This window comes from Oncorhynchus tshawytscha, linkage group LG13 (assembly GCF_018296145.1).
Source record: "Oncorhynchus tshawytscha isolate Ot180627B linkage group LG13, Otsh_v2.0, whole genome shotgun sequence".
NCBI lineage: Eukaryota > Metazoa > Chordata > Actinopteri > Salmoniformes > Salmonidae > Oncorhynchus > Oncorhynchus tshawytscha.
Window position 1 is genome coordinate 32,138,065 of NC_056441.1, and position 27,965 is coordinate 32,166,029.

The 27,965-nt window shown below is 45.1% G+C and overlaps 1 protein-coding gene across 1 annotated transcript; it reads left to right on the forward strand.

The window, feature by feature from the left end:
* LOC112264699 (teashirt homolog 1) lies at positions 1-27,965 on the forward strand. Its single transcript, XM_024441473.2, has 2 exons — positions 1-1,003; positions 24,086-27,965. The coding sequence occupies exons 1-2, from the start codon at positions 964-966 to the stop codon at positions 27,493-27,495; spliced, it is 3,450 nt and encodes a 1,149-aa protein (XP_024297241.1). The 5' UTR covers positions 1-963; the 3' UTR covers positions 27,496-27,965.

Sequence of the window (27,965 nt, forward strand, 5' to 3'; positions counted from 1 at the left end):
CAACTCGATGTGTCTGTCTATCAGTTGAGCCTGTCTGATCAGTCGCGCATCCCCGGTACATATTTCTCACTGCGGAGACGAGACTCCAGCTTCACTATGTGGAGTTTTAAAAAATAAGCAATAAATCCACATTCGTATCGGTTCATGGAGTAGCTGTTGGCGTTTCGTTTGTTTATGAAAAGTCTTTGGAGCGGTAATACATCAACTGTCCACATGAAAGCCGAAAGGGCATCGTTTTTGTGAGCTTCGTCGGAATAGGCTATCCGAGCCTAGCTGTGGGTGTTTAGTTTGCGCGAGGAGACGGAGAGTAGCCTATTGGCGGCATAGCCATTTGATCTGTAATGCGGTGGTGATATGACTGACACGGACTGATTGACATAACCCTCTAATGCCAATCTCCTTCTATCCCATGTTGTGTCTACTTGCAGAGATTGAACCACGGAACAGCACCTGTGTGGAAATACAGTTTGGAACGTTCTCCATCGCCGTGGAAGTTTGATACATTGAAAGACTTTTACTTTCAACGCGAAAATCTGTTATAAAGTGTCGTTCCCGGGGTTGGAATCCTTGTTTTTTAATGGAAGCTCCGCGGACTGAAGAAGCTTTTGGCGGCTGTCCATGTTCTCCACTGCTAGACTGAAACCTAAAACAGAGGTTTTATAAAAACTGTTTTCAACTCAACATTTCCAGAGAAACATCATTTTGTTGAGAGACAGGCTATTTGTTTCTTCACATTTGACAAACATTCGCTGAAAGATGTTTTTAAAATTTTAAATAATACTTTCACTGACGTTTAGACTTCCTTTGCCAGTCAAAAGAACGGGAATCTAAATTTCTATTCCGATTCTATTGAAGAGAAGGACAAAACTACGTTATTTTATTTGGTTTCGTCATACTGGTTTCCTCTTGGGTCGTCTTTTATTTTGGTCTGCATGAAAGTCAAGCGGAAAGTCTACCAGCAGCATGCCGAGGAGAAAGCAGCAAGCGCCAAGGCGGTCCGTAGGTAAGTACAACTCTGAAGTCTATTTCCCCAATTCCCTCCCATAAAAGACTCAAGGACGCATTTTCCCATCCTTATTTCAAATAGCCCTAAGTAGACACACATTCGAAACATAAATATAGCTTACTATGTTATACATATTTAGCTACACTCAAAAGGAGATAAACATATATATTTTTTGGTCCAGAAAAGTATTTAAGCCTAATTCGAATACTTTCCTCTTTTTGTTGTTGTCACGGGTTCATATTCACATATAGGTTGTCAAAACCCATAGGCCTATTGAAGTTTTACACACACATAATATACCTAATGCAATTGGACGTGTGTTTGATCTAGTAGCATATCTTCGGCTTTAAGTACCCATGAAAAACTACGCGCCAGCGACTAGTTTAAGTCTCTGCGTTACACTCGGGGATTGCCATCCTTGATTTGATGCCTGATTGATCGTCTGTCATGCGACTACCTTTGATCTATTCATTCCTGTTAAGCGTCAGTAAATCATTCACTATGGAAACACGCATGCGCTTGACAGCTTGAGCCACTCAATGGACAACTTTTTCCCCTGTCGAGGAGCAGGAGAAAAGACAAATAGAAAGAAAAGTTCCCAAGCGGGGTAAATACTTTGCGATTAATGACCATGGGGGGAGGGACAAGGGATGAAGCGGAGGGAGGGTGCTGGGGCGTGTCAAGATCAGAAAGTAACACTCAAATACTCTTAAGAGTACCTACAGTACGTCGACAATATCCTCCTCAAAGAAGCAACTTTAACTTTCCCCCAGACTTACTAGGCTACTCTTTACCAATGCAATGCTATACTCAACCCACAATAGAAAGAGCTTTTTTCAGAGTAGCCTAGATTCTATTCTAGGATATAGACTATGCAGTATGCACACTTTTTCCCCACTTTTTCCCCCGCGTTTTTTTCCCTTCTATTTTTGGGGAGGTGCACAAAAATGTATTTGACACACATATGAGTTTTCATGAAGTATCATGAAAGATGACCAGAGTTGAGCCTGTCATTTTGGAGACGTTTTTTCTTTGTCTCTTATAACATGGAATGATTGACAAGGATTTCCACCAATCACCTAATGAGAAATCTGCCTTTGAAGTTCAGGCATTAACGACTGCTGCTGAACAAAACAGTTCTAGAATATTAAACAGACTTTGGAAATGTGAAGTTAAGCAGGTTGGGAAGGAGTTACTTTTAACTCTGTGGGGTTGTGAATTCAGTTTGAAAGCAGAAATATAAATGTGAGGATATTCTGGTATAAATAGGTGATATGGATAAACTAGTGAAAAGATTGTTCCGAATGAAAAGGGCGCCAGGGAAGGGGTTTTGTCACTAAGCATGTAGGCTACAGTCAACTCCTAATAAATACAATGGCTTGAGACTGTTGTGAATGCATGTACTAAATAGGAGCATTCAATAACCTTGTGTAAAAAAACATTATTTTGGACTGGTAAACTGCAATGCACTTCAACATAGTATGCACATATCCAATGTGTACACTTAAAGGGGACTATATTGTGTGCTTTAGCCTAGTTTTACCATGCACTGAAATGTACAAAATGCTGCTGAATTATCTGACCCAGCAGCTTGTGCACTCAACCAAGCCATCAGCTCCCTGCTCGACTCCCATCCAGCTTTTGAATATTGATTTAATTGTCTGATTTGTGACGGGAACATACATCACTGGCAGTAATGGTCAATCAAAACTTGGCAGGCATCGTCTTTCCATTATTTCCAGTGTGTGACACATGGTGGTCTCCATCAAAACACTGTGATAATAACTAGTTTGTTTGAGTGTGTGTGACAGAGAGACTTCTTCATTACTGAAAAAAGCACCACTACCCCACACTTACACACACAACCCAACTCATGTATTGAAAGTTAAATAAAAATCTTGACTTAAACACACACTGCAGTCAGGAAAATAAGAATGTGAAAGCAACTAGCTTTGTTTAGCTGAAAAGCGATTGAATATCACTGTTTTAAAATGGAGGTCCATGCTTTAGTGGTGGATTCTAGCCCCTTGGATGCCGCTGTACCTTGTGTCTAGTATGGCCAGTAACTATACATAATCTCCCCTCCATTTGTAACAACATGGCTGCATCTGTTCCTTTTGGCAGTTCCGTTCAATGCGGTGCAATCCGAGCAGCATCGACTTTTGCTGCAGTCATTTGTTGACGTTTGATCTCAGGAGGGTGCTTCGTTTTCATTTTGGGTGTGTTTTATCACCCTTATTTGGAGTGACCTGCAAGTCCAGGGTAGGCTTACTGTACTTTGATACATTTTCAAGCCAGAGATTTAAAAAAATTGGTAGCCTATGTAGCGCGAGTGTCATTTTATATAATAGTTTCTGAACAAATGGGTCCAGAGAAGCTTTGTTATTTTCATACTAGAGGGTATGGGTGACATAACATTTGACCTGCAAATGCTGCTTAAATATGTTGTACCACAAGAGTGCAGAATGCCAATATTCTCTCCAAGGGGGTTATGAAATTGAGGCCTTGTCTTGTAGTACTAATACCCTTTGTCACTTATTGTTATAAGTGTTGATTTCAGGACTATTTTCTTCTATACCTCTACACTGTAAAATGTCACGGTAAGACCTACCCAGGAAAAACTCCATAATATTCAGATACTTAATCATCACCTCAATGACACCAAAACAAGAAACGGCGACCAATAAAAACACACCTTTTCTGTGACGTCGATCTATGCCTCCTTTTCTCCCCAACCAAACCCTGCCTGCTACATGAAAAGGAGTCTCAGTCTCTTAATTATCACCCGAACGAGGGAGGGAGGGAAAAATAAGTCAAGCCTCCTCCCTTCGTACGACGACAAGCGGGCGGCAGCTAGTGGCATCGTTAGCACGACTCCATAATTATCTGGGATGCTGACGGATCTAGCGACAGGGCCCCGCCGATTAATGCTGACAAATTCAGCAAGGTGTCAAGTTCTGCAGCTGGCTTGATGTAATCAAGTTGATATTAGCCCAGGTCCCCACACACAAGGCACATTTGCTAACACACCCACACACACACACACACACACACACACACACCTCCAGTTGCAGTATTAACTCAATTATTTCGAAGGGGTTCAGGGTGGGGGGCTTGCAGCTAGGTGACAAAAGGACTATCTGGCTAATCAAGTTGAAGTCGCCGAGGCAAACGAACACTGCTAGATAATGGCTGATCTAAGCCGAGTTTCCATGAGTTTTGTACAGGTGTCCTATAACAGGGTTATAAGATGTGCTGGTTTAGGCATCAGTACATTGGATATGTTGTATTGCATATTGTCCTGCATCACGCTGCTTGATTTCTATCTTCCATCTGTACAGTTTGTTATGAAGCGGGTGTTCCATTACGAACAGAGATTGTGTTGCGTACTGTTGGGGTTTCTCTTCCTGTGTTTTCAGACTAAACGTTTTGGTAGCACTGCAGCTTTGCAGGTTGTCAGGTCTCTTAAACTAAGCTGTAGTACAGTATGTGTGAGTCTGTGCGTGTCTGTGTGTAGCAGCCACTGTCTCTTTACCCTAGCTATAGTCGGGGATATGCAAAGTGTCATTAACAGTCGACATTGACTCTAGTAGTCGATAGTCATGTTTGCCCCCCTATTTCTCAACGCAAATAGTTTCAATTTGCATGTGGGGTCAGTAGGCCTATAGGAAATCAAATAGTTACACACACATATATACACCCACCCCTCCACACACATACTCCCGTTCCTCATCTACGTGGAGGTTAAGTGACAAATGAAGATCGATGACTGCTCTTATGGAAAAGAAAGGGTGTTGAAAATATGCCTGGATTAAAAGAGCGCCGAGAGAGTGGCGGTGTGAAGGCGTCCGCCTCAGGAGCAGCGCCGCCGAGGTAAAACTATCCCTGGGTTTAACGAGCTTTCTCTCTCTCTCTCTCTCTTATATTTATATACATATATATATATATCTTTCCACACCTACAACAATGAAGAACTTTCTACAATCCTGCAGTTTAGTCTTCCAGTACGTGTATGGGAAACCATAGTATCCAAGGAGAACGGAGCAGCTGTATTTCCTCTTCATCTCCCCCTCCCTCGGTGTGGCTTGACATCTCATCTGTCCACTCGTTTCTATCAGCGTGAGACAGAGGCGGAGAGCGAGACGATAAAATAAAAAGAAGAAAGAAAGAGCGAGTCATGACCTGGAGAGAGAGTGGAAGTCCAGAGTACACTCTCTTGAGGTCAATGTGTACTCTGGGGAGTCCCTGTCTGAACGGGTTCCATCTAAGCCCACGCTCTGTGTGTGTGTTTTGGAGGAAGTTGTGTGTTATTGTTACAAAGCAATGTGTATGTTATTTCTTTCCCCCCGCCTTTCTAATGTTTCCTTTGACCTTAGAGGATAGGGGTCATTTGTAGGCTTATACTCCAGTCGTCTCTGAGCTTATGTCAAGGCTTCTGTGTGTGATTGAGAATGTGGACGTGTGTCAGAGTCGTCCGGGTGTTAACTGATAAGTGCCAGACACATGGGATTTTTGTGGCGGGTGTATGATGTTAGGCAGTCCTTTGTCAATTAGCTAAAGCAACTGGATTTCGCTATGTACTGATGGATTTCGCTGTGTACTGACACAGTATGACCTCTTCATTTTTCTTTTGTTTTAACAAACTGTTAGTTTTATGAGGAAAAGATTGATAGGACTGTGAAGAGCCTGTTTAGTGCATGTGGCACAAGGCCAATATTGTATTTTATATTTTGGACAGTGACTTTCAGCCAATACATTTAAGCAAATAGTATTTGTGACCATATTTAGCATTGATTATATTTAATCTGAATGACCAATTAAAAATAAACTAAATGCATCTCTCTGATGTCCGACTTTGTAACTGCCTTTCAGAAAAAAAATCTACATTCTGGAACCTTGTGTAGCTCCTCCCCAACTTCCTGTTTCCTACTTCCTGTCTGAGTCTATCTGTACTAAACTAAACTAAATCATACAAATAAAAAGCATCTTTATTATTTCTTTGTTTATTTCCATAACAGAAGCTTTGAACACTAATGTGGTAGAGTGCATTTAACGGTGAGTGGAGGGAAGAAAGAAAAAAATGTAGGAAGAAAGAAAAAGGGGGGGTGGGGGGCTGTGAGGAAAAGGTATTAAAAGTGACAGATGAACAGGAGTGGGGAGAAATTCTCCCCCAGCAGCTGTGACTGCTGCCATTACCCTGACAGGTGTCAATTAAGAATTACTGCCAAGGCCCCCAGTCATTTCTACTACACCCACCCCCCAACCCAGCTGTGTTTGTGTGTGTGAGAGAGAGAAATAACACTTTACCCTTGTCGTTGTGTTAACATGTGGCCACAGTCGCAGCCCCCCCATTGAAAATGAGCCGTTGGGCGGCAGCTAGCTGCGCTAATCGATAACCAGTGTATTAGCAATTATTTTGCCCATTGATTTACGAGGGACAGTAACTCCCCACGCAGTGTTATTAGCCTTTAATTAGATGTCTGCACTACACACACACACACACTTGCACACTGCCCTGTTGCCAGGTGGATATATGTTGGACACGCACACACACACACATACTGTCCTACAGCTTGTTGCTAGGTGGATATATAGTTCCTTAGAGGCAGCAGGGTTTAGAACAATCACTCTCTATCATATCACAGGCCCTACATTTTATGCTGAGGAGCCTTAAGACCCTTGGGCAAGCTGAGGGAGGGGGCAGAATGAAATACAGGTCCATTTCAGATAGTAGTTTCATTGTGTGCACTTGTACTCTGGATGGAGGCTTTTGATAGGGTAGCGTGTATTAACGACTACTTAACGGTGGCAACATTGTTCCATATTAGCTAGTGGAATCATGCTAACATAGAATCAAGTCACGTGTCACGAACAGCCAATTGACACTTGACAATTTTCATGACATCGGCATCAGTTTCCTCATGCTTAGAGCGAGCAAATACGAAGGATGGATGGGTGTTGGAGTTTAGTGCTCCAAGTAAATTGTGCGAGGACATTCTTCGGATTCATTTGACGTCTGCGTTGATCAAATATCAGATTCTCTTCCTATCACTCAGAGGACATTGCTGTGTCAGCAAGGTTAATTTTATCCCATACCCAGATTAAATCTATTCCTCGAATAAAAAGCATTATCAATTGAGAATCTCCATTTAAAATTGCTTTTAGTCCTGAAGACCAGTCCCAAAATACTTTGAGTGCATTTCTGTTAGTCAGCCCCAGTGAAAATAATATGTTGAACCCCTAATCAGTGGCTTGTTACACAGACTTCAGTCTATAAGGCTTTCCAGACACAACAGGAGCATCAATATGCCATACGCATCTGTGACTGAACTGCCATACTTGGAGAAACATCTACTAACAACAACACATTTAACTGAAAAGTAATATGTGCCACTTTACAAGACGTTGTTGTATCATCTTGTAAAAGTTTAATTTGAAATGTGTCAAGTCCTTGTTTTGTTTTCCCTAACTTACTTGTAGGGTTCGAGTCAAGATTTTTACATTGCGATGCTACTCGTCTTTTTGTCCCTTCATTCAGGATACAGGGCACTCCAAGTGGGCTGTCATGTGCCTTTTACTGAGGAGTGTCTTCCGTCTGGCCACTCTACCATAAAGGCCTGATTGGTGGAGAGTTGCAGAGATGGTTGTCCTTCAGGAAGGTTCTCCCATCTCCAGAGGAACTCTAGAGCTCTGTCAGATCGACCATGGGGTGGCAGGGTAGCCTAGTGGTTAGAGCGTTGGACTAGTAACCGACAAATCTGTCGTTCTGCCCCTGAACAGGCAGTTAACCCACTGTTCCTAGGCCGTCATTGAAAATAAGAATTTGTTCTTAACTGACTTGCCCAGTTAAATAAAGGTAAAATAAAATATAGTGCCTTCGGAAAGTATTCAGACGGCTTGACTTTTTCCACATTTTGTTACGTTACAGCCTTATTCTAAAATGGATGAAATAAAAATACTCAGCAATCTACACACAATACTCTACAATGAGTATGTTGTCTTGGCAAAGCAAAAACAGGTTTTTAGATCTTTTTGCAAATTTGTTAAATAAAAAACTGAAATATCTTATTTACATAAGTATTGAGACCCTTTGCTATGAGATTCGAAATTGAGCTCAGGTGCATCCTGTTTTTATTGCATCCTGTTTCTACAACTTGATTGGAGTCTACCTGTGGTAAATTTAATTGATTGTACTTGATTTGGAAAGGCCACACTGGTCTATATTAGGTCCCACAGTTGACAGTGCATGTCAACTGTGGGACCTAATACTTGTCCATAGAGCTCATAGATATGATTGTGTTGAAGCACAGATCTGGGGAATGGTACCAAAAAAATTGCTGCCGCATTGAAAGTCCCCCAAAACACAGTGGCCTACATTTTTAAATGGAAGACGTTTGGAACCACCAAGACTCTTCCTATACCTGGCCTCTCGGCCAAACTTAACAATCGGAGGAGAATGGCCTTGGTCAGGGAGGAGACCAAGAGCCAAATGGTCAATCTGACAGAGCTCTAGAGTTCCTCTGGAAATGGGAGAAACTTCCTGAAGGACAACCATCTCTGCAACACTCCACCAATCAGGCCTTTATGGTAGAGTGGCCAGACGGAAGCCACTCCTCAGTAAAAGGCACATGACAGCCCACTTGGAGTTTGCCAAAAGGCACCTAAAGATCTGAATGCCAAGCGTCACTTCTGGAGGAACCTGGCACCATCACCATTGTGAAGCATTGTGGTGGCAGCATCACGCTGTGGGGATGTTTTTCAGTGGCAGGGACTGGGAGACTAGTCCGGATCGAGGCAAAGATGAGCGGAGCAATGTACAGAGAGATCCTTGATGAAAACCTGCTCCAGAGCACTCAGACTGGGGCGAAGGTTCACCTTCCAACAGGATAACGACCCTAAGCACACAGCCAAGACAACGCAGGAGTGGCTTCTGGACAAGACTCTGAATGTCCTTCAGTGGCCCAGCCAGAGCCCGTACTTGAACCCGATCAAATATCTCTGGAGAGACCTGAAAATAGCTGTGCAGCAATGCTCCCCATACAACCTGATATAGCTTGAGAGGATCTGCAAAGAAGAATAGGAAAAACTCTCCAAATACAGGCGTGCCAAGCTTGTAGCATCATACCCAAGAAGACTCAAGGCTGTAATCGCTGCCAAAGGTGCTTCAACAAAGTACTGAGTCAGGAATCTGAATACTTATGTAAAGTTGATGTCTGTTTTTATTTTTAATAAATTGTCAAATTCTAAAATCCTGTTTTTGCTTTGTCATTCTGGGGTATTTATAGATATATGAGGGGGAAAACAATTTAATACATTTTATAATAAGGCTGTAACCTACCAAAATGTGGAAAAAGTCAAGGGGTGTGAATACTTCCCGAAAGCACTGTAAATCCACAACTCTTAAAGTCTGTGTTCACAGTATATCACGACATAAGACAAATAAAAATTGGTGCTGTTTTTACTGCGAGGTGATGGATAAAAGCTGGCCTCATCACATGAGACTGTGTGTCGGGAGGGGAATTTCGCTGGGAATTTCTATCTCCAAGGAGTGTTTATTTAACCGATAAGTGTCTTTTGAAAAGCAATGAATATCATTTTTTTTTGGACAACAGTTTACTGGGCCCTGTAGATAAGATACTGCATCTGGGAATGGATACAGCCCACAGATGACAGTTTGTCCTTGAGACTGGACCAGACGCCAGGGTTTTTGCTGAATCCTCACCTCTCTCTCTTTCAATTTTTCTCTCCTTACTCAATCTCTCTCTGTGTCATGGTCTCTCTCTCTCTCTCTCTCTCTCTCTCTCTCTCTCTCATCTTTATTGCTATCTCTCTATCCATCCATCTCTCCCGATCTCTTTACCTCGGTCCTCTTTCATATTCTCTCGTTTTGTCTACTCTTTCATACTCTCTCACTATTCTCTCTTTATTTATCCCCTTCCCTCTCCGGTGTAACCAGACAGAGCCAGCAAGTCTGTTTTAAAAAATATGTACTAGAAGACAAAAGGGGAGAGTGTTTCCTATGCTGTACTCTGTCAAACCCATGTGTATATGTGCATTTCCTTTGCATAACACTCTTAATAGTCATGTAGCGCCATACATACTAGTTGTAGATTCTCCGTAGGTGTTGGGGAAAGAATTTACTGTATGTATAGTGTGTGGGTTTGTTCGACGCCACATGTGGGCCCCAAAATTGCCCGCAAGCTTTATTTGATCCGACGCGGACTCAGACAGTGTCAGTCACTGGGGGGCTCTAAGCTCGGCTCTAAGTCGTCTTTCTTAGGAAACGGTGGGGTGCCCCCATTCCCCCCTCTTGTCTGTCTCATGACTGCCCTGTCACCTGGTCTCTCATAAAGTCAGTCTGAAGACTTGTTTTTGTGTCTGACTCTCAGACTTTCAAATTGTCTGTATGCCCTTTCAGTGGATCTCTCGTGTGGTCCTTCTTTCTGTCTCTATTTCTCATGTCTGCATTGTCACTCAATCTCTCATACAGTCTGTCTGAAGACGTGTTTGTCCGTTATTCTGACTCTCTTTCAAGTTGCCTGTCTGTTCATCCCTCTGTTTCATAATCCTGCTGTCTGTTCGTCTTTCCCACAGCGGGGAAAACTAATCAAGCCATCTGCAATGATTGAATTCTGTCTGTCTGACACAAGAGAGTGAGACAGCGAGAGTCAGGCAATGATTAGCTAAGTTGAACATTAGCTAACTATTGTGGCTGACTCAAACATCCATGTTTTCCAGATCACTGTCAATCATCCATCAATCATTGACCCAGTTCGTTGTTGACGCCTTCAGTATCTGTCTGCCTTTTGAGGTCACAGGTTCAGAGGTTAAAACGCTAATTGTTGACTATAGATGTTAATTAGGTGTTTTTGGTAGGATTTCAACAAATTATAATTTATCCAATTAATAGTGTTACTTTGTGATAGTAGTGTTACATAATGTGATGCAAGGTGATTTGTAGATCGTTGATTCTGCTCTCTCCATGGAATGTAGTGGAGCTCAAACACACACTGTGTAAGTGTGTGGTTTCACTGCTCTGCAGATTGACGTTCAATCGCACTTGACCATTACACTGATAACCTGGTAATCGAGAATTAGAGATGTCTCTTCGTTGCCAATAGTGGAAGGGCTATTAGCCACGTGCGAGTGTGCGTGCGCTACTGTACAGAGGGATAGAGTGTCTAAGTCTTGGGGCAGACGGTGAGGAAAAAGAGACTGGGAAAAAGAGGGAGACGGCATGATGTGAGAGGGGGAGAGAAAAGGCCAGAGGTGGAGTGGTAAAGAGGAAGAAAAGAGGGGAGGGCAGAAAGAATGTAAAAGAGGAGGAGCGACAAACGGTGAGGGAAGGAGGGGGTCAGGTTGGGTGGGAGAGAGACAGAAAGAGCATGAGAAGGATAGAGGGAAAGAAAGACATGCAACAAAGAAGTAGTGAGAGGGAGGGGCGAGAGAGAGAGAGAGAGAGAGAGGGGTCAGCCATGCCTGCCACTCATCACTCACTCCTTAATGACTCTCTTTTTTTCTCTCCCTCTCTCCCTTTTTCCCCCGGGAGTCTCAGCTCGGCCCAGCGGCCAATCAAATGAGGTCATCCAAAGTTCACAACCCCCACTACCACCATGGTCCCACACAACACCCATCCCTCGTGTGTGTGTGTGTGTGTGTGTGTGTGTGTGTGTGTGTGTGTGTGTGTGTGTGTGTGTGTGTGTGTGTGTGTGTGTGTGTGTGTGTGTGTGTGTGTGTGTGTGTATTGTATGTGTGTGTGTTTTTTGTCTGCCAACTTGCTGTTTTTGTTTTTTAAGAAACACATCTGTCATCTGACATCTGAGAAAATGGCAGGTGTGGGTGGATGTGTCTACAGTACGTGGTTGATGAAAGACTTCTGTCAGTGAAATATTTTGTTTTTCGTTCTTCCTTTATTTGGATATCTTTCAGATCTGCCAGGTAGACCAGATTGTATGTTATGGTGCAATAAGGCATTTTTTCACTGTTTATTTACAATGATGAATTACACAATAATATATTCTATCGAAACAAAGTCTATTATTGTTTTTGTACTTTTGTTCAGTCTTCTGTGTGTGTACTATGTATTGTTTCGATGCTGGCTCGGTTCCTATTCCTGCTTGCGCAGGGTGTTGACAGACCAGGTGTGTGTGTGTGGTACCACAGTGTCCCATTCCCCTTGGCACGGTTTGTCAGCTATCTGGCTCTGGGAAGCGTCAAGCAACGCAACTCAAAGTGAAGCCTTTTCACTCTCTCCCCCTCACACCAAATTTGGGAAACAGCTGGAAAGACCATGAAGATGATTTGTCTCCCTCTGCTAGTGTGTCTGACAGCTTCTGCTGCACCACACACACACACACACCCACATGCACTCACACTCCCCCTTGAGGAGATGTAAAATGAACAGTCCAATTTGGAGATATTCAGCATATTAAATGAAGTCAGTGTCCCTGGGGTGGATGGAGGGAGATTTGATAGGGTTTAATGGAACCAGTGGAACTTTTCATTATGTGTGTTTGTGTGTGTGTGACCACATTCCTACGTAGGTGTGTGTTCTCAAATATCTCCATGCAGAGTTTGTGAACACACACACAGGGTCTTGTATAAAGGGCTGTGCTCTCTTGGTGCTTGTTGCCAAAAAGGCCCTGATTTCCTTTAGCCCAGCATGGCTGGGTCATACATCACTAAGGGGCCTCCCAGCTCTGGTGGCAGGGGCTGACAGAATGACACGTGTCATTTATCATAGAGGGGCCAGGCCTTGGGAAACTACACAGACTGGACCGCACATGACACTGCCTGAGAACGAGGGAGAGAGACCGAGAGACAGAGAGACAGAGGGAGAGAGAAAGAGGGAGAGCTCAGAAAGGGTTGTCTGTACGATACACAGATAGAATACACGTGGACACAGTGAGTAAGTGTCTGTTCGATCCTCTACGTATCCCTCTATCCCTTCTCCTTCTTTCTCTCCTTTTCCTCTCTCCCATGCACCCATCCATAACCCTGCTCCTCCTCCTGCCTCTCCCTCTGCGACTTCTCCCTCTTTCCTTCCCTCCATCCCTCCCACCAAGTCACTCGCCCGGACCCCTTTTCATTTGTCTTCATGAGCCTAATTTATTTTGGATGCCACATGCAAGTTGACAGACATCACTCACTACTGCCCTCCCTACACACACACACACACATCGCCCTTCCCGACTTATCCGAGGTCAACCCAGCAGTCACGCTTCTCCATTTTACCTCGTCTCCCCCCTGTCTCTTATATCCTCCCACCACCCCCATCAACATTGCTGCCGATGGATGTGTCTTTAAAGCAGAGATTGATTACAGTAGGGAGGCAGTGGATATCGTTGCGATATTCGTGGACACCATCTGGGTGTATGTGTTCATGGGTGGCACAGTGTGAGTGTGTAAGGTGTGCATGGTTCCGCGTGGCGCGGTATATAAGTGGCACGGTTGGTGGGCACTTTGAGAAGCTGTGCAAAAGTTTAATTGCCAGGGCGGTAAGGTTCTCTTTCGGCTCCATTTCTAAAATGTTCCATAGTCAGCCCTCAGTACGATATTATGTTGTGTTGAGCGATGGTTTCCTTTTTTTTTTCTCCTCCCTCTCTCTCTCCTCTCTCTCTCTCACCATGCTCCCTCCTTCACTTACTGCTTCTCTCTTCTAAGCTGTTATGGATGGTTTACTAAGAGTCATGTCCCTACCCTGGGAAATTTCAACACAGGCGCACACACACCACTGTGAACACACAACATGATACGAACACACAACATGACACAAACACACAATCGGAGATGTAGGCATTGATCCCCAGTGACGTGGTTTCTTCTGTGAGAGGCCAGTTTGTGATTTAGTGCGTCTCCTCCTTCAGGGGCTCTATCTCGTTCCCCCTCTGCCTCCCTCTTTTGTCAGTTCACTGTTCACTGTCACGGCCATCAGGAATAGGCCTCACGCCCCCCCACACACACAAACACTCCCATGTGGGCTGACAGAATTGTTACTCTTTCTTGACCCCCTTTTAGTTTTTTTTCCCCTCGCTTAACTTTCCAGTAACACTTCATTTAAACTGTTTAAATTATGTAGCTTGACAACACAGAGTAATGCTATGTTGTAACAAGGTCTATTTTCTGTCACGTTGTTTGCATTGATATTAATGGAGTTGTCATTGTTTTGTGGAATGTAGACTATGTTCTCATATGATCAGCAAATTCGATTTGGCAATCAGTGTGTCCATACGCGCGTGTGCGTGTGTGTATGTGCGTGCGTGTGTGTGTGTGTACGTACGTGCGTGTGTGTATACGTATGTGCGTGCGTGTGTGTGTCTTTCCTCTGATCTGACTCATCCACAAGCTGTGTGGGTTTTCCCCGCAGAGACAAGGGGTCAGTTTCAGGGAAGAGTGTGTGTGTGTGTGTCCTGTGTGTGTGCATGTTGTTCCTCAGCGGTGTACAGAGCGGATGGCCCATGTAAAATAGAGGGGAAGGCTGAGGGTACAGGGAAGGGTTGATTGATGGGTTATTGTGCAACCAGACATAACTGGTGAGGTCATGGCCTTCACTCACTCACTCACTCACTCACTCACTCACTCACTCACTCACTCACTCACTCACTCACTCACTCACTCACTCACTCACAACTATTCACTCCCCTGCACTGCCTTTCTCCCTTCATAATCCACTTTGTTTTCTTTTCTTTCCTTCTCCAGTGTAGTTTTTTTAAAGTTAATTTAATCCTGTTTCATTTTAGACTATATTCACTGAATGTAACCATTGAAATACTGTCTCTGACTCCTGAGAAACTCTAGCAAATTGTCTTGCTGCTGCGTTTTTTTTTTACGGCCACGCCGATTGGGCAGCAACCAGTGATTATCCAATTAGGGAGCCTCATACAAATTTTTCTCCCTCATGGGAAATATTCACCAAATCAAGTGTGACTGATGCAACAGGGGTCATGGAAAGGTGTATCTGAGCAATACTTTTGTTTTCTCTCCCTTGCCATTTTCTCTCCTGTCCTCTGCAGAAAGAGAGTGATTTATGGTAATTATCGTCTTTGGGGTCATCCATCAACCTGTTGTTGCTAGGCGATGGGAGCAGCTGTTGTTTGGGCCAGGGAAATTCCACTGTCAGGGGGCAGGCAGTACACAGGTGACTTCAGGGGGAGATTTAAAGGGACAGGCCCCATTTTTGTTTTGTTCTTTTTCCCAGAGATCTCTTGTGCATGTTGATTTCAGTTTGTTTTAATCTGTTTGTTTTTTTGGTTTAGTCAGTGCAGAGAAAAGACTAGGATGGATAGAAACAGTAAGGACTGAATTTCGTCAAGCTCCCAGGAATTCCTTGAAGTCAAACAATGCCTGTGGAATGAAGAGGTAGATAGTGATACAACGATGATTCAATTTGACCCTACCATTACCAAAGACATCGGGGAATGAGGGAAGATGGTCAATGCAGCTAGTCTATGAAAATGCTTATCCTAGAACCTGTTGTGTATGAATTAACATGTACTACACTAAGCGAAGCATGAGTGCTTATAGTGGCACCAGAAGCACTCCAATGTTGACTTTAACCTTTCCAAAACCATCCGTTTTTCAATGTAGCTCTTCAGAAATAACTGTGACGCAGAGGCTTCACTAACTGTAATAGCTAAACCTTCCAGGCGGTTTCTCCCAAAGCTTAACCAAGTGGGTGTGAGGCTACACTAACGCTCAGCTAACATTAGCAAAACGTTAGGACTTTTTGGTTGCATTATTTCGAGAAGCGGCAATAATGGGGGCAGAGGCTATACTAGTCTCTATGTTCTGTAGCATTCAGCTAAGATTAGCGAAACGTTGCAACTTTGTAGTTACATGGGTTTCAACAGAAGCAGCCAGCCAGATGGGGGTTGGCTCTGCAGTGCTTATGATATAATGGCCATTGTCTCATCTCTGAGCAGCCTGGAGTTGACAGTGGGGGGGGGGAAAGGTGATTTATTGACTGCAACCGTCGCTATGGCTGCTCAAAGCTGGCTCCCAGGGAACATGGACAAACAGAGAGGGAGGGGAGAAAGGAGAGAGGGAGAACAGGGAAGAAGGAGAAAGACTGTACTGCAATGCAGGAGCGAAGAGCAGTAGAGTAAAATGACTATCAGAAGTTTATTTGTGAAATTCAAAATTGTTTGTTTATAGTTAATTGAATCAGCAAAGAATAAATCAAATAACTTTAAGGTTTCATACTGCTTGTTGTTAGTTTAAACAAAATTATAATACCCACAATGTCTTCACGTATATGAACTAACAGGTATGTTGTTAAATCGTTAATTTGTTATGAAGAGTTATAGAGTTATATTTACCTAGGATCAACATTTTTACCCCCCCCCCCAACTGGCTCGGGTGAGGCTTAGTTCAAGTCATGCGTTCTCCGAAACATGACCTGCCAAACCACGCTCCTTAACACCCGCCGGCTTAACCTGGAAGCCAGCCGCACCCATGTGTCGGAGGAAACAATGCTCAACTGATGACAAAGATCAGCCTGCAGTTACCTGGCCCGCCACAAGGAGTCGCTAGAGCACGATAAGCCAAGTGAAGCCCCCCGGCCAAACCCTCCCCAAACTCAGACGACGTTGGGCCTATTGTGCGCCGGCCTATGAGACTCCTGGTCACGACCGGTTGTGACACAGCCTGGGATCGAACCCGGGTCGGTAGTGGTGCCTAAAGCACCGCGATGCAGTGCCCTAGACCGTTGTGCCACTTGGGAGGCCCCAGATCAACAATTACAAACATCAACAAAAAATAAAAACAGAAATAACTAAATTTACATAAGTATTCAGACCCTTGCTATAAGACTCGAAATTGAGCTCAGGTGCTGTATCCTGTTTCCATTGATCATCCTTTAGCTGTTTCGACAACTTGATTGGAGTCCCCCTGTTGTAAATTCAATTGATTGGACATGATTTGGAAAGGCACACACCTGTCTATACAAGGTCCCACAGTTTTACAGTTCATGTCAGAGCAAAAACGAAGCCATGAGGTCGAAGGAATTGTCCATAGAGCTCTGAGACAGGATTGTGTCGGCACAGATCTGGGGAGGTGATATTCCTCTTCTGGTGTACTAATACTTTTCACTGTACATCTACACACCAGTCTGTATCCTTTTAACTGTGAGTAAATGCGCTAATTGAGCCCATCAATTATTCAACGATCACTCCAAAGCTCTTGCCGCGTCTGGGATTGTCAATGCTGTGTGGTTTGAATGGGTATTGGAAATGTGTTAGTAGTTAGGCCTAGTATTACCTCGGTGCCTAGGTTAAGAGGTTTGCATAGTTGTTTCATTTTCAACTAATGAAACCGTGGTGGTCAAGGTGAACTTTTCCCCATGACTAAGAACTTGTGATGGAAGATGTACTTGTTCATGTTGCTGTGAGTAAAGTTGTCATGGTGGTCAGGATAAGTCATGTCGGACTTATCTCCCTCTTCTGGACAGGGATATAAGAGTGAACTGCCAGAACTCCCCCTCCACAAACCAATAGTCCAGTCACCTCCCCTTAGCGACCCCCCCCATTGTTTGAAGCTAATGTAAAATGCTCTGTCTATATGACCCATTTTAGCAGGGCATTAGCATAATTTGGTTGTGGCCAGCAAGTTAGTGTACTGCAGATGACAGGGAAAGTGTGCTACACAACCTTAAAAAATATATATATTATCGGACAAAGTAGACGTTACATTGGGGTGTGGTGAGATGGAGAGAGAGAAAGGTGGATGAGAAGGTACAAATGCGTTATACATTTGATACCATGCTACAGGTGTATAATATCAAATTATCTTAATACAACTTTTGTATCTTTAATATCTATTTACAAAAAATAGGCAAATGTTATGTATGAACACAAATTTGGCTTAAATGATGACAATTTTAGTGAATTGAATAGAAAATAAACATGGTTTTCCTCCACCTCCGGACATTTTGGAAAGCCGAGGAGATGAATTTGCACGGCCTGCTGGAATGGTACAACAGCTATTGGAGGCCCTGCAGGTATTGTGCCATATGGTCAATTATTCCACATGGGCAGGGGGAAGGGGGGGCTGGGAACTGTGAGCAGATTTTTATAAGCAGGCAGTTGAGGGGAAATCAGATATTAATTTAGAGCGACCACTCCACAAGATCCACGGCAAACAAAATCAATGTCACTTTATACTGGGCGGGGTCCATGTAGAACAAGCCTCAGAACTTCAAAGGCCACCACTTTTGTTGAGGCTGGGATAAAGTTTAATCTGTTTTGAGGCAACAAAAAAAGGCAGTGGACATAATCAAAACAATAATGCTAATCAGTGAATGGGTAACTCCCTAAGCATGGGTTGTATGATGGAAAAAGATGGGTAAAAACTGAATGCTCTTTCCTGGTGTAGTTTGTTCCTTGGTTTGAAATCACAAAAAATCATGTTAAAGGAGATTGTACACCAACAGCAGTCATGTACTAAAAAAACAGAGGTCCCTCACCATTACAGTAAATAAGATGCCCAAAAAATAGGATGCTCTGTGGCCTTTTTCTTCTTTTTTTGAACAAAAGGAACGACTATGAGAATCATCTCGAAATGAAAACTATGCTGTCGACCCTTTTACACACAGACGTAAATGAAAAGGCCGTTTTTCCTCGGTTAGCCTCCCTTAGCGAACGTAGGCAGTAGGCCTTAACGCCAGCTTGCTGTAGCGTAGGCCCCGCGAGCGCTTGGAACAGACAGCAGCATCACGCCACCCAGGCCTGTGCAGCAGTGGCTGTCCCGGAGAAGAAGAAAGCGGGAGAAGGAGAGAGGGAGGAAATGACATGCCCCCTGACGTGCGGTGCATTACCATAATTGGCTTTTCTACATGATAGGACAGAGGAAATAATAATGTCATTTTATTTACAGCCAGTCCCACTGTCCCCCCCTCTCTCGCGCACACACACACACACAGGCACACATCGTGCAGGTCAAATGACACACACTGATCAGGCCTGTCCAAAGCCATCCCAGCTAAGTGGCAGCGAGTAGAGGGCCCGGTGACAAAGCAAAGCAGAGCGAGAGAGAGGAATAAGACTGGCCACGTTTCGGCCCCCATTTTGAAGGGCGTCTAAACGGCGACTCGGTTGCCGGTCTGGAATAGCAGAGAGTCCGACACGGGCTAAATCAGCGGAGTGAGAGCAGGCGGAATTGGACATTAGCACCGCAAATGACTGCCGGGATTGGCCCTCTTCTCCGAGACAGAGTAAATAAATATGGAGGGGTGTGTGTGTGTAACATGTGTGTAAGTTGCAATTCGGTGGTGCTGCTTCTCGCTCAACTGCTCTCGCTCCCTGTCTCACATTGTTTCCCTCACGATAGCTTTGGTTAAGTTTGACACCAGCCAAATGGTGTAACCCCTGCGCCCTGTGACAGATAGATAGTGTTACGGGTTTAAGTGACAGATTTGCGCAAGAGAAACGAGCCAGGAAAAATATATATGAAGGGACTCCATTTTTCAGACGTTATATAGAGAGAGAAACTGCTGGCTCTCTCTCGGGAAAGCAAAACTTAATTTTAGTCTAATTTGTTTTGAAGCAGAGGGGCCTGTCTCGCCGGTTGATTCTCAAGTTGTTCCGATGCAATGTTTGAGCATGTCAACACATTAGTGCATGTGAGTGAAAGCACAGCTAGTTGGGAATTCACTGTGCATACTATCACAAACACGGGGCTATATAGACAATGCAGAAACAGTACTGTAAGAGGACAATGGTTCTTTTTATGTTTATCCATGACAGATAACAATTTCTTTGATGAATGCAGTATTATATTTAAGCAATAAGGCCTGAGGAATTGTGGTACATGCCCAATATACCACAGCTAAAGGCTGTTCTTAAAGAGTGCCTGGACACAGCCCTTAGCTGTGGTATATTGGCCATATATCAAAACCCCCTAAGGTGCCTTATTGCTATTATAAACTGGTTACCAACATCATTTGTGCAGTAAAATAAGTGTTTTGTCATACCTGTGGTATAAGGTCTGATATACCACGCCTGTCAGCCAATCAGCTTTCAAGGCTCAAACCACCCAGTTTATAAAACAGATATGAGCTTGGCTTGGAGAAGGCCTGTACATGTTTGCATGTGCGTGACTGTATGAATGTCTGTCTGTTTTTGTCTATGTACTGTAAACTTAGGTGTGTGTGTGTGTGTGTGTGTGTGTGTGTGTGTGTGTGTGTGTGTGTGTGTGTGTGTGTGTGTGTGTGTGTGTGTGTGTGACAGTAAAGGCCCGGTAGTGTCCTGCCGAGGTGTCACCTGTCTGGAGGAAGCCTGTGCCAAAGTGACAGGCTCGTCTCTGGATGCAGATGGCCTCGCTCTCCCTTTCCTCTCCACAGCTGTCACACGTCCCCTCTGTGTTTGACACACACACACATTTGCACACACACATACTAACACGCACACGTCATTGACACTGACACATGAATGTACTGAGACACACAAACACACAGGGACAGGCCTGATGGATACGTACAGAATATCTCCCTAGCACACCAGGTGGATAGATACGCATAGATGCTTACAAACCCACCCACGCTCACTCACATACACGCACACAATCCTTTTCATTTTTATCTCGCTGCCTCAGGTTACAGTCGATTTCACATCTGACCCACCCAAAGACAGACAAACTCAAAACTCTCTTGTTCACACCTCTGTCAGCTAACACCTAACCAAATCGTCTTTCCTTTTTTTGTCTCTACAAACTTATTTTCCTCTTCCATTCTCTGTGACAGCACAAAGTGGGCTTATTTTTCTTTTTCTCTTTTGTTGACTGACAACCACAACAGACGTCCTCCCTCCCCCTATTTGAATCCTTCCTCTCCCTCTCTCCGTTGTTCTGAGTGAGGCTTGAAAGCGGGCGGCTCAACGCGCCTTGTCAGCATCTCCCCATCACTGATTGCCTTATTAGCCACCGGTGAAACCAGGAGCTTTTTTGATTTTATTTATTTTTTACACAGATGGCAAAAAAGGAGGGAGAGAAGAAGAAAAAAAATGGGCTTTTATGTTGTTTTTTTCTTTCACTGAAAGAAAAGGCTTGTTGGTGGACACTGACACCCACCACCCTCACACTGACACCCACCACCCTCACACTGACACCCACCACCCTGACACCCACCACCTTCACACTGACACCCACCACCCTCACACTGACACCCACCACCCTCACCCACCACCCTCACACTGCACCCACCACCCTGACACCCACCACCCTCACACTGACACCCACCACCCTCACACTGACACCCACCACCCTCACACTGACACCCACCACCCTCACGCTGACACCCACCACCCCACCGCCCTCACGCTGACACCCACCGCCCTCACGCTGACACCACCGCCCTCACGCTGACACCACCGCCCTCACGCTGACACCCACCGCCCTCCCGCTGACACCCACCGCCCTCCTGCTGACACCCACCACCCTCACACTGACGCATGATTTGACACGGACGGTTTCCGAGTTGGAGGCAGTGGTCTGGGGATGTTGGGGGAAGTACGTGTTTGGGGTGTGTGTATGTGGGGTGATCTAGGCTGAGGTGTAGGTGTGTGTGTGCAGGAAAAGACTGGCATTGTTTTTAGAAGTGTCAGGCTCTCTTGTCTGTCTCTTCTGTCAAGGCGTTCCCTCTTTACCCACTCTGCTCAGTCAGAGCTAAGGGTAATTATAGTGGAGATGCAATTTTTTTTTTTTGGTGTGTTGCTTAGTGTGATGAGCTATTTGGAGACAGTGAGAGAGTAAGAGTGATGGGAGAGTTGTCAGTGCTTTGAGGTACTCAACCAAACGCTCCAATGAAGTGAAATACGGAATGCTCTTGACGGATGCACTTTTGACATTTTTTGTTGTGGTCAGTTCTTTAATTGGATTATATGTGAAAGGGTGTGATGTGGGGCTCTGGGATACGCCTAGTTGTATTACCGGACAGATAGATTCCAGGTATTATGTGAGCAAAATAGTATTACCTTTTGTGTGTATACAGTACACGCTACAGTTGATGTTCATACACATTTATACCAGCACACACACACACACACACACTAGTCACAGTTGCTTATGGCCCTCCAGCTTCTCTCAGGCAGCAGTAAATGGCAGCTCACAAACATCAGGTATTATGTCTTCTCCGATTATGGGCCTGAGCGGCATGCGCAGTTCAGGAGCTGACAGCACATCTGCCTCCTCGCTAGAGACTGATACTGGCACCTTGGACAAGCATCTTATGGGGAAGGATAGAGTGAACTGCCCGAGCACTGTCTCCATCTGTTTGCCTCTGTATCGCTTTCACTCGCTCTTTCCCCCTCGCTCTCTCTGTCCGTTTCTCTATTTACAGTATTTCTCCTTTACCATTACAATATGGAACATACGTAATGTAGATACAGCACATTTTCATATCGAGTGAAACGTGACATAGTGTTGTGAAATTGGAACACATTTGATTGTTGGAAATTTGTTCCTCTACAATTTTTTATTTGATACCTAGTGCCGTTTAAAGACAGTTGAAGTCTGACATTGTCTCAAAGTCCAGAGGGCCTGGATTTCTACTTAAGAGACGGTTGACGCTGGTTATAGGCTTGTTCTCAAAGTAAAATGTCTGCCATGATTCCTGCTAGGCTACAGGGGTTGCAATCACATGTTGTCTTCCATTAAAGATAACCAGCCGGGCAGCTGATCAACACAGGTAGTGCCTTGTTAAGTACTCAGTCACGTGGCTTTCATTCACTTTCCTTAATGGTCATTAAATAAATGGCGTGTCTTTTCTATCTTGTTGTGGCCTGACAAAGAGTTCCGTTATTCCCTTTTCAGGGCTGACAACACTTAAAAGTGTAAATGCCAGAGGAAAATGCAGTTTCATTAGACACATACCATAGCCATGCTGTTGTTACCTATTAAATCTTCTTTATCTGATGAAAGGCCACATAAGGACAGCCTGATTGTTTTTTTTTTTTTGGTGTTGAAGAAAAAATAACTGGTGTCGTTTTTCCGCAATTCAGATTTTTTAAGTGCACTTCAAAATAGTATGTAGATGAACCTTGATATAAGAGTCTGTGTAGAGAAAGTATACTCAGTCACACCCTCATCCTCTAAGGGTAACATTCTGTCCCCCCCCGGAAGCAGCCACACTCCGCTCCCTGAGAACTAGTACAGCATGGATGGTGACAACATGTCATGTCATTTCCACTGGCGATTTCTACGAGCCACGCTGTGAGGAGTCCACTGCCTATGCCAACTCTATGCTAGCCCAGCCGAGGGCCTGGCATGCTCACCCACTTATTGCACACTTGACGGGCAGGGTGTGAGTGGCACAGTGGTAGCAGAGACTGGATCAAACTCAGAGAGAGTCAGTGCCCTCCAACTAGAAGAGGAAGCCATTTTAGTACATGAACTGGCCTGTGGCTGTTGTGGTCACCTTTATACTGGGCAGTCTAATCATTTGAAGGATAGGATTTAGGACTGTGAACTTTTTTTGTATTCAACAGTGTACATCAATATTATATAGTGTATGATAACTTGGAGTTAAGACATCAAGGCACTACAAAGCAACAAACATGAGAGTTCTAACATACTGTATGTAGGCTACTGACCTTTTTTGTCAAGTGAACTCTGTGTTGATTAATATACATCTTCTGCTTTGGGAACTGGTTTTCCATCATGTAGAATTTTGCTTGTGTCCCTAGTTTTTGAACTCAAGGGGAAATATTTATCTTGCTCATCTGTGTTCTCCTTTACCCTTGCTGAGCCGTAATGTTCGATACCTCCGTTAGGCCGCACAGTGAAGGGGACTATCTATCATAGTCAAGATATCGATGTTTGCCACTTTATAATTGCAAAGCTGTGTCCTCCGCCAGGACTATTGACAAAAATCTCTTAAGAATCACAACACTCACCCACTTTTTACACATTCAGAGATATGCGTGCGTGCGTGGTATACACACATTAAACGCACATTATGGGATGCAAACATCGAGAATCTTTATACACATCAGGTGGACACATCTGATCAATTTGAGTGGTGCCATTAGGAATGTTCTGCCCCAATGAGTTGCCTGATGTCCCTTTTTTCTCTCATCTTGTGTTTTTCAGCTTATGGGGACGAGGACGAATTTAAGGCTGATGACAAGATCGATGAGGAGCACCTGCAAGATGATGGGCTCTCCTTGGATGGACAGGATGGCGAGTACCTCTGCAACGAGGATGACGATGCCGGGGACCAATTCAGCTTCCAGAACTCCCCGTTCAGCAATGGCACCAACCCCGACGCTGGCTACGCTTCTCCTCTCAGCGATACCAGCGACCAACTTATCGACTTCCAGAGCACACGCTCCAAGGACGGACTGGATAAGGAGGAGGCAGTCAGAGGAGGAGTAGACCACCTAAAGATCCCCAATGGCCTGTCTCTGCAGGACAGCCTGGCGCAGATGAAAGCTGTCTATGCAAACCTGATCTCGGACGCCTCTTGGTCCAGCATCACCAAGGACATGCTAAGAAGTAACAGCAACAGCAACAAGGTCATCAGTGTGATCAGCAACAGCAATGGAAGCAGCCACAAGGGGAGCAACGGTATCGCCAACAGTAATACTATCAGACTTGTGAACAATAATAACCACACCAACAGCAGCAGTAACACCTCTGCCCCTACCAACACTACCAGCAACACTACCGCTACAAGCACCGCTAACACTAACAACAATGGCACTGGTGTCAGCACTGGCAGCACCGGTGGAGTGACCTACGACTGGCACCAAGCGGCTTTGGCCAAAACCCTGCAGCATACACCATATAACCTCCTCCCCGAGCCGAGCCTCTTCAGCACTGTGCAGCTGTACCGGCAGAACAACAAGCTCTACGGTCCGGTGTTCACCGGTGCCAGCAAGTTCCGGTGCAAGGACTGCAGCGGAGCCTATGACACGCTGGTGGGGCTCACGGTACACATGAATGAGTCAGGCCACTACCGTGATGACAATAAGGACAAGGAAGAGGAGCGGGGAAAGAGGTGGTCCAAGCCACGTAAGCGCTCCCTCATGGAGATGGAAGGCAAGGAGGATGCTCAAAAGGTTCTCAAGTGCATGTACTGCGGCCATTCCTTTGAATCCCTACAGGACCTTAGTGTCCACATGATCAAAACAAAACACTACCAGAAAGTGCCTCTCAAAGAACCCATGCCAGCCCTCACCTCAAAGCTGGTGCCACCTACCAGAAAAAGAGCATTTCAGGACTTGGTGTCCCCATGCTCACCAGAGTCTGTCCACAACACACCTGGTGTACACCTGGGGGAGACCACGAAAGACCAGAAAGTGGTTAACCCCTATGTCACAGCGAATAACCGCTACGGCTACCAAAATGGCGCCAGTTACACCTGGCAGTTTGAGGCTCGCAAGGCCCAGATCCTCAAATGCATGGAGTGCGGGAGTTCCCACGACACCCTGCAACAACTGACAGCCCACATGATGGTCACGGGACACTTTTTGAAAGTGACCAACACAGCGTCCAAAAAGGGGAAGCAGCTGGTGTTTGACCCCCTGGTTGAGGAAAAGATGCAGTCCATTCCTCTCCCACCGACCTCTACACGACTCCCTGCGCCCAATGTGAAGTCACAGCCCGATTCTCTTCTCCTGCACTCCTCGCACACTGAAGAGAAAAGGGAGGAACACGAGGAGAAAATGGAGATGAGTGAACCAGAGAATAAGATCAAAGAAGAGAAAGAGGATCTGACTGAGAAAAGTGAGAGAACTGGCAAGGCTGGACATTACAAGTATCTCACAGAGGAAGACCTGGAAGAGACTCCCAAAGGAGGTCTGGATATCCTGAAGTCCTTAGAGTTCACAGTGTCAAGTGCAATCAGCAAGGCCCAGACTGGGACGCCCACCTGGGGTGGTGCAGGCTACCCTAGCATCCACGCTGCCTACCAGCTCCATGGGTCTCTGAAGTCCTCCATGCAGAGTGTCCAGGTGGTTCAACCCTTGTTCAGCACTAGCAGCTTGAAGGTGATGTCCTCTGACTCCAGCAATCTGATCCATTCACCGATCAGCCATTCCCCACCTCCAAGCCACAAGAACAATGTGCTGGCCATGGAGGAGCTGGTGGAAAAAGTCACAGGGAAGGTCTCTGTGAAGAAGGAGAAGGACGAGAAGGCGTCAGAAAACAAATGCAAAGTGAGCTCTACCAAGTCAGCGTCCCCACTGTCCAAGGAGAGGAAGGGGTCACCCATGCCGGATAGCCTCAACAAGCCGGTGAAAAACATTGATGTAGAGGATAAGAGTGAGCCTAGAAGCAGAGAGGGAGAGGCAAAAGACGGCAAAGCGGATCCGCCAATGAAGAACGGAGCAGATGTGCCAAAAACGGTAGCCAGCAATGGCTGTAACGGCTTGGGAATCATCACGGATCATTCACCTGAGCAGTCATTTGTCAACCCCCTCAGTGCGTTGCAGTCAATCATGAACAATCACTTGGGAAAGGCCTCGAAGACAGCCACCCCCTTTCTAGACCCTCTGGCAATGCTGTACAAGATCAGTAACAACATGATGGAGAAGCCCATGAACAACTCCAATCAGGTCAAGCAAGTTGAGTCAATCAATCGATTCTATGACAATGATGACCAACCCATGGACTTGACAAAATCCAAAAACACGAATGGACGCACTGCTAACAGCACCTCCACTACGCCGAACAACAATAGCAACTGTAACACCAATAACAGCAACAGGCCTATTCTGTCAAGCTTGTCTGAATCTCTCTCGTCCCCTTTACGGGAAAATGCTTTGATGGACATCTCCGACATGGTCAAGAACCTGACCGGCCGTCTGACACCGAAATCTTCCACCCCATCCTCCATCTCTGAGAAATCTGACGCGGACAACAGCGCCTTCGAGGATGGCTTGGAGGAGCTCTCCGCATTCCAGAAAAGGAAAGGCCGGCAGTCCAACTGGAATCCTCAGCACCTCCTCATCCTTCAGGCCCAGTTCACCTCCTGTCTCCGGGAGACGGCTGACGGCAAGTTCGTCATGACTGACTTAGGCCCCCAGGAGCGGGTCCATATCTGCAAGTTCACTGGTCTCTCCATGACCACGATCTCCCATTGGCTGGCCAATGTCAAGTACCAGCTGAGGCGGACAGGCGGGACAAAATTCCTGAAAAACATTGACTCGGGCCAGCCCCTGTTTCTCTGCAGTGACTGTGCCTCTCAGTTTAGGACTCCTTCCTCTTACATAAATCATTTGGAGTCCCACTTAGGCTTCAGCATGAAGGACATCTCAAAGCTTTCCATAGATCACCTTAGAGAGCAGCAGGCAGTTACCAGAATGATAACGGAGAAAACGTTCAGTTCCCTGGGACTTAATGAGGAAGACTCGTGCTCTGTATTTCAGTGCAAGCTGTGCAATCGGACCTTTGTCAGCAAGCATGCAGTCAAACTGCACCTTAGCAAAACGCATGGCAAGTCTCCGGAGGACCACCTCATCTTTGTCACTGAACTAGAAAAGTTTGATAAAGCATAAATGAGCTGGACAAAAGCTGATGATATGACTGATTACTGAACCGTTGCACTATATCTCAATACTGCACTGCATCTTAAAACTGAGACTTTGGAATCAGTCCGAAGTAACTGCTGTCATAAAACTGGGCCATGTTCTGTTTTGGATTTTATTTAATTTTTAAATTGAACACACATTTTTGCAGATTATTTATATGATCTTTTGTCTGTGCATGTTTTTCAGTGAATTAAAGAGATACTTTGGGATTTTGGCAATGGGGCTACTTATCTACTTCCCCAGAGTCCGATGAACTTGTGGATACCATACTTATGCTTCTGTGTCCAGTATGGAGGAAGTTTGAGGTAGCTTCTCGAGCCAATGCTACCTAGTGTTAGCGCAATGACTGGAAGTCTGTGAGTATCTGCTAGCATGCTAGTTCATCTGACTCTGGGGAAGTACACTGAACAAAAATATAAACGCGACATGTAAAGTGT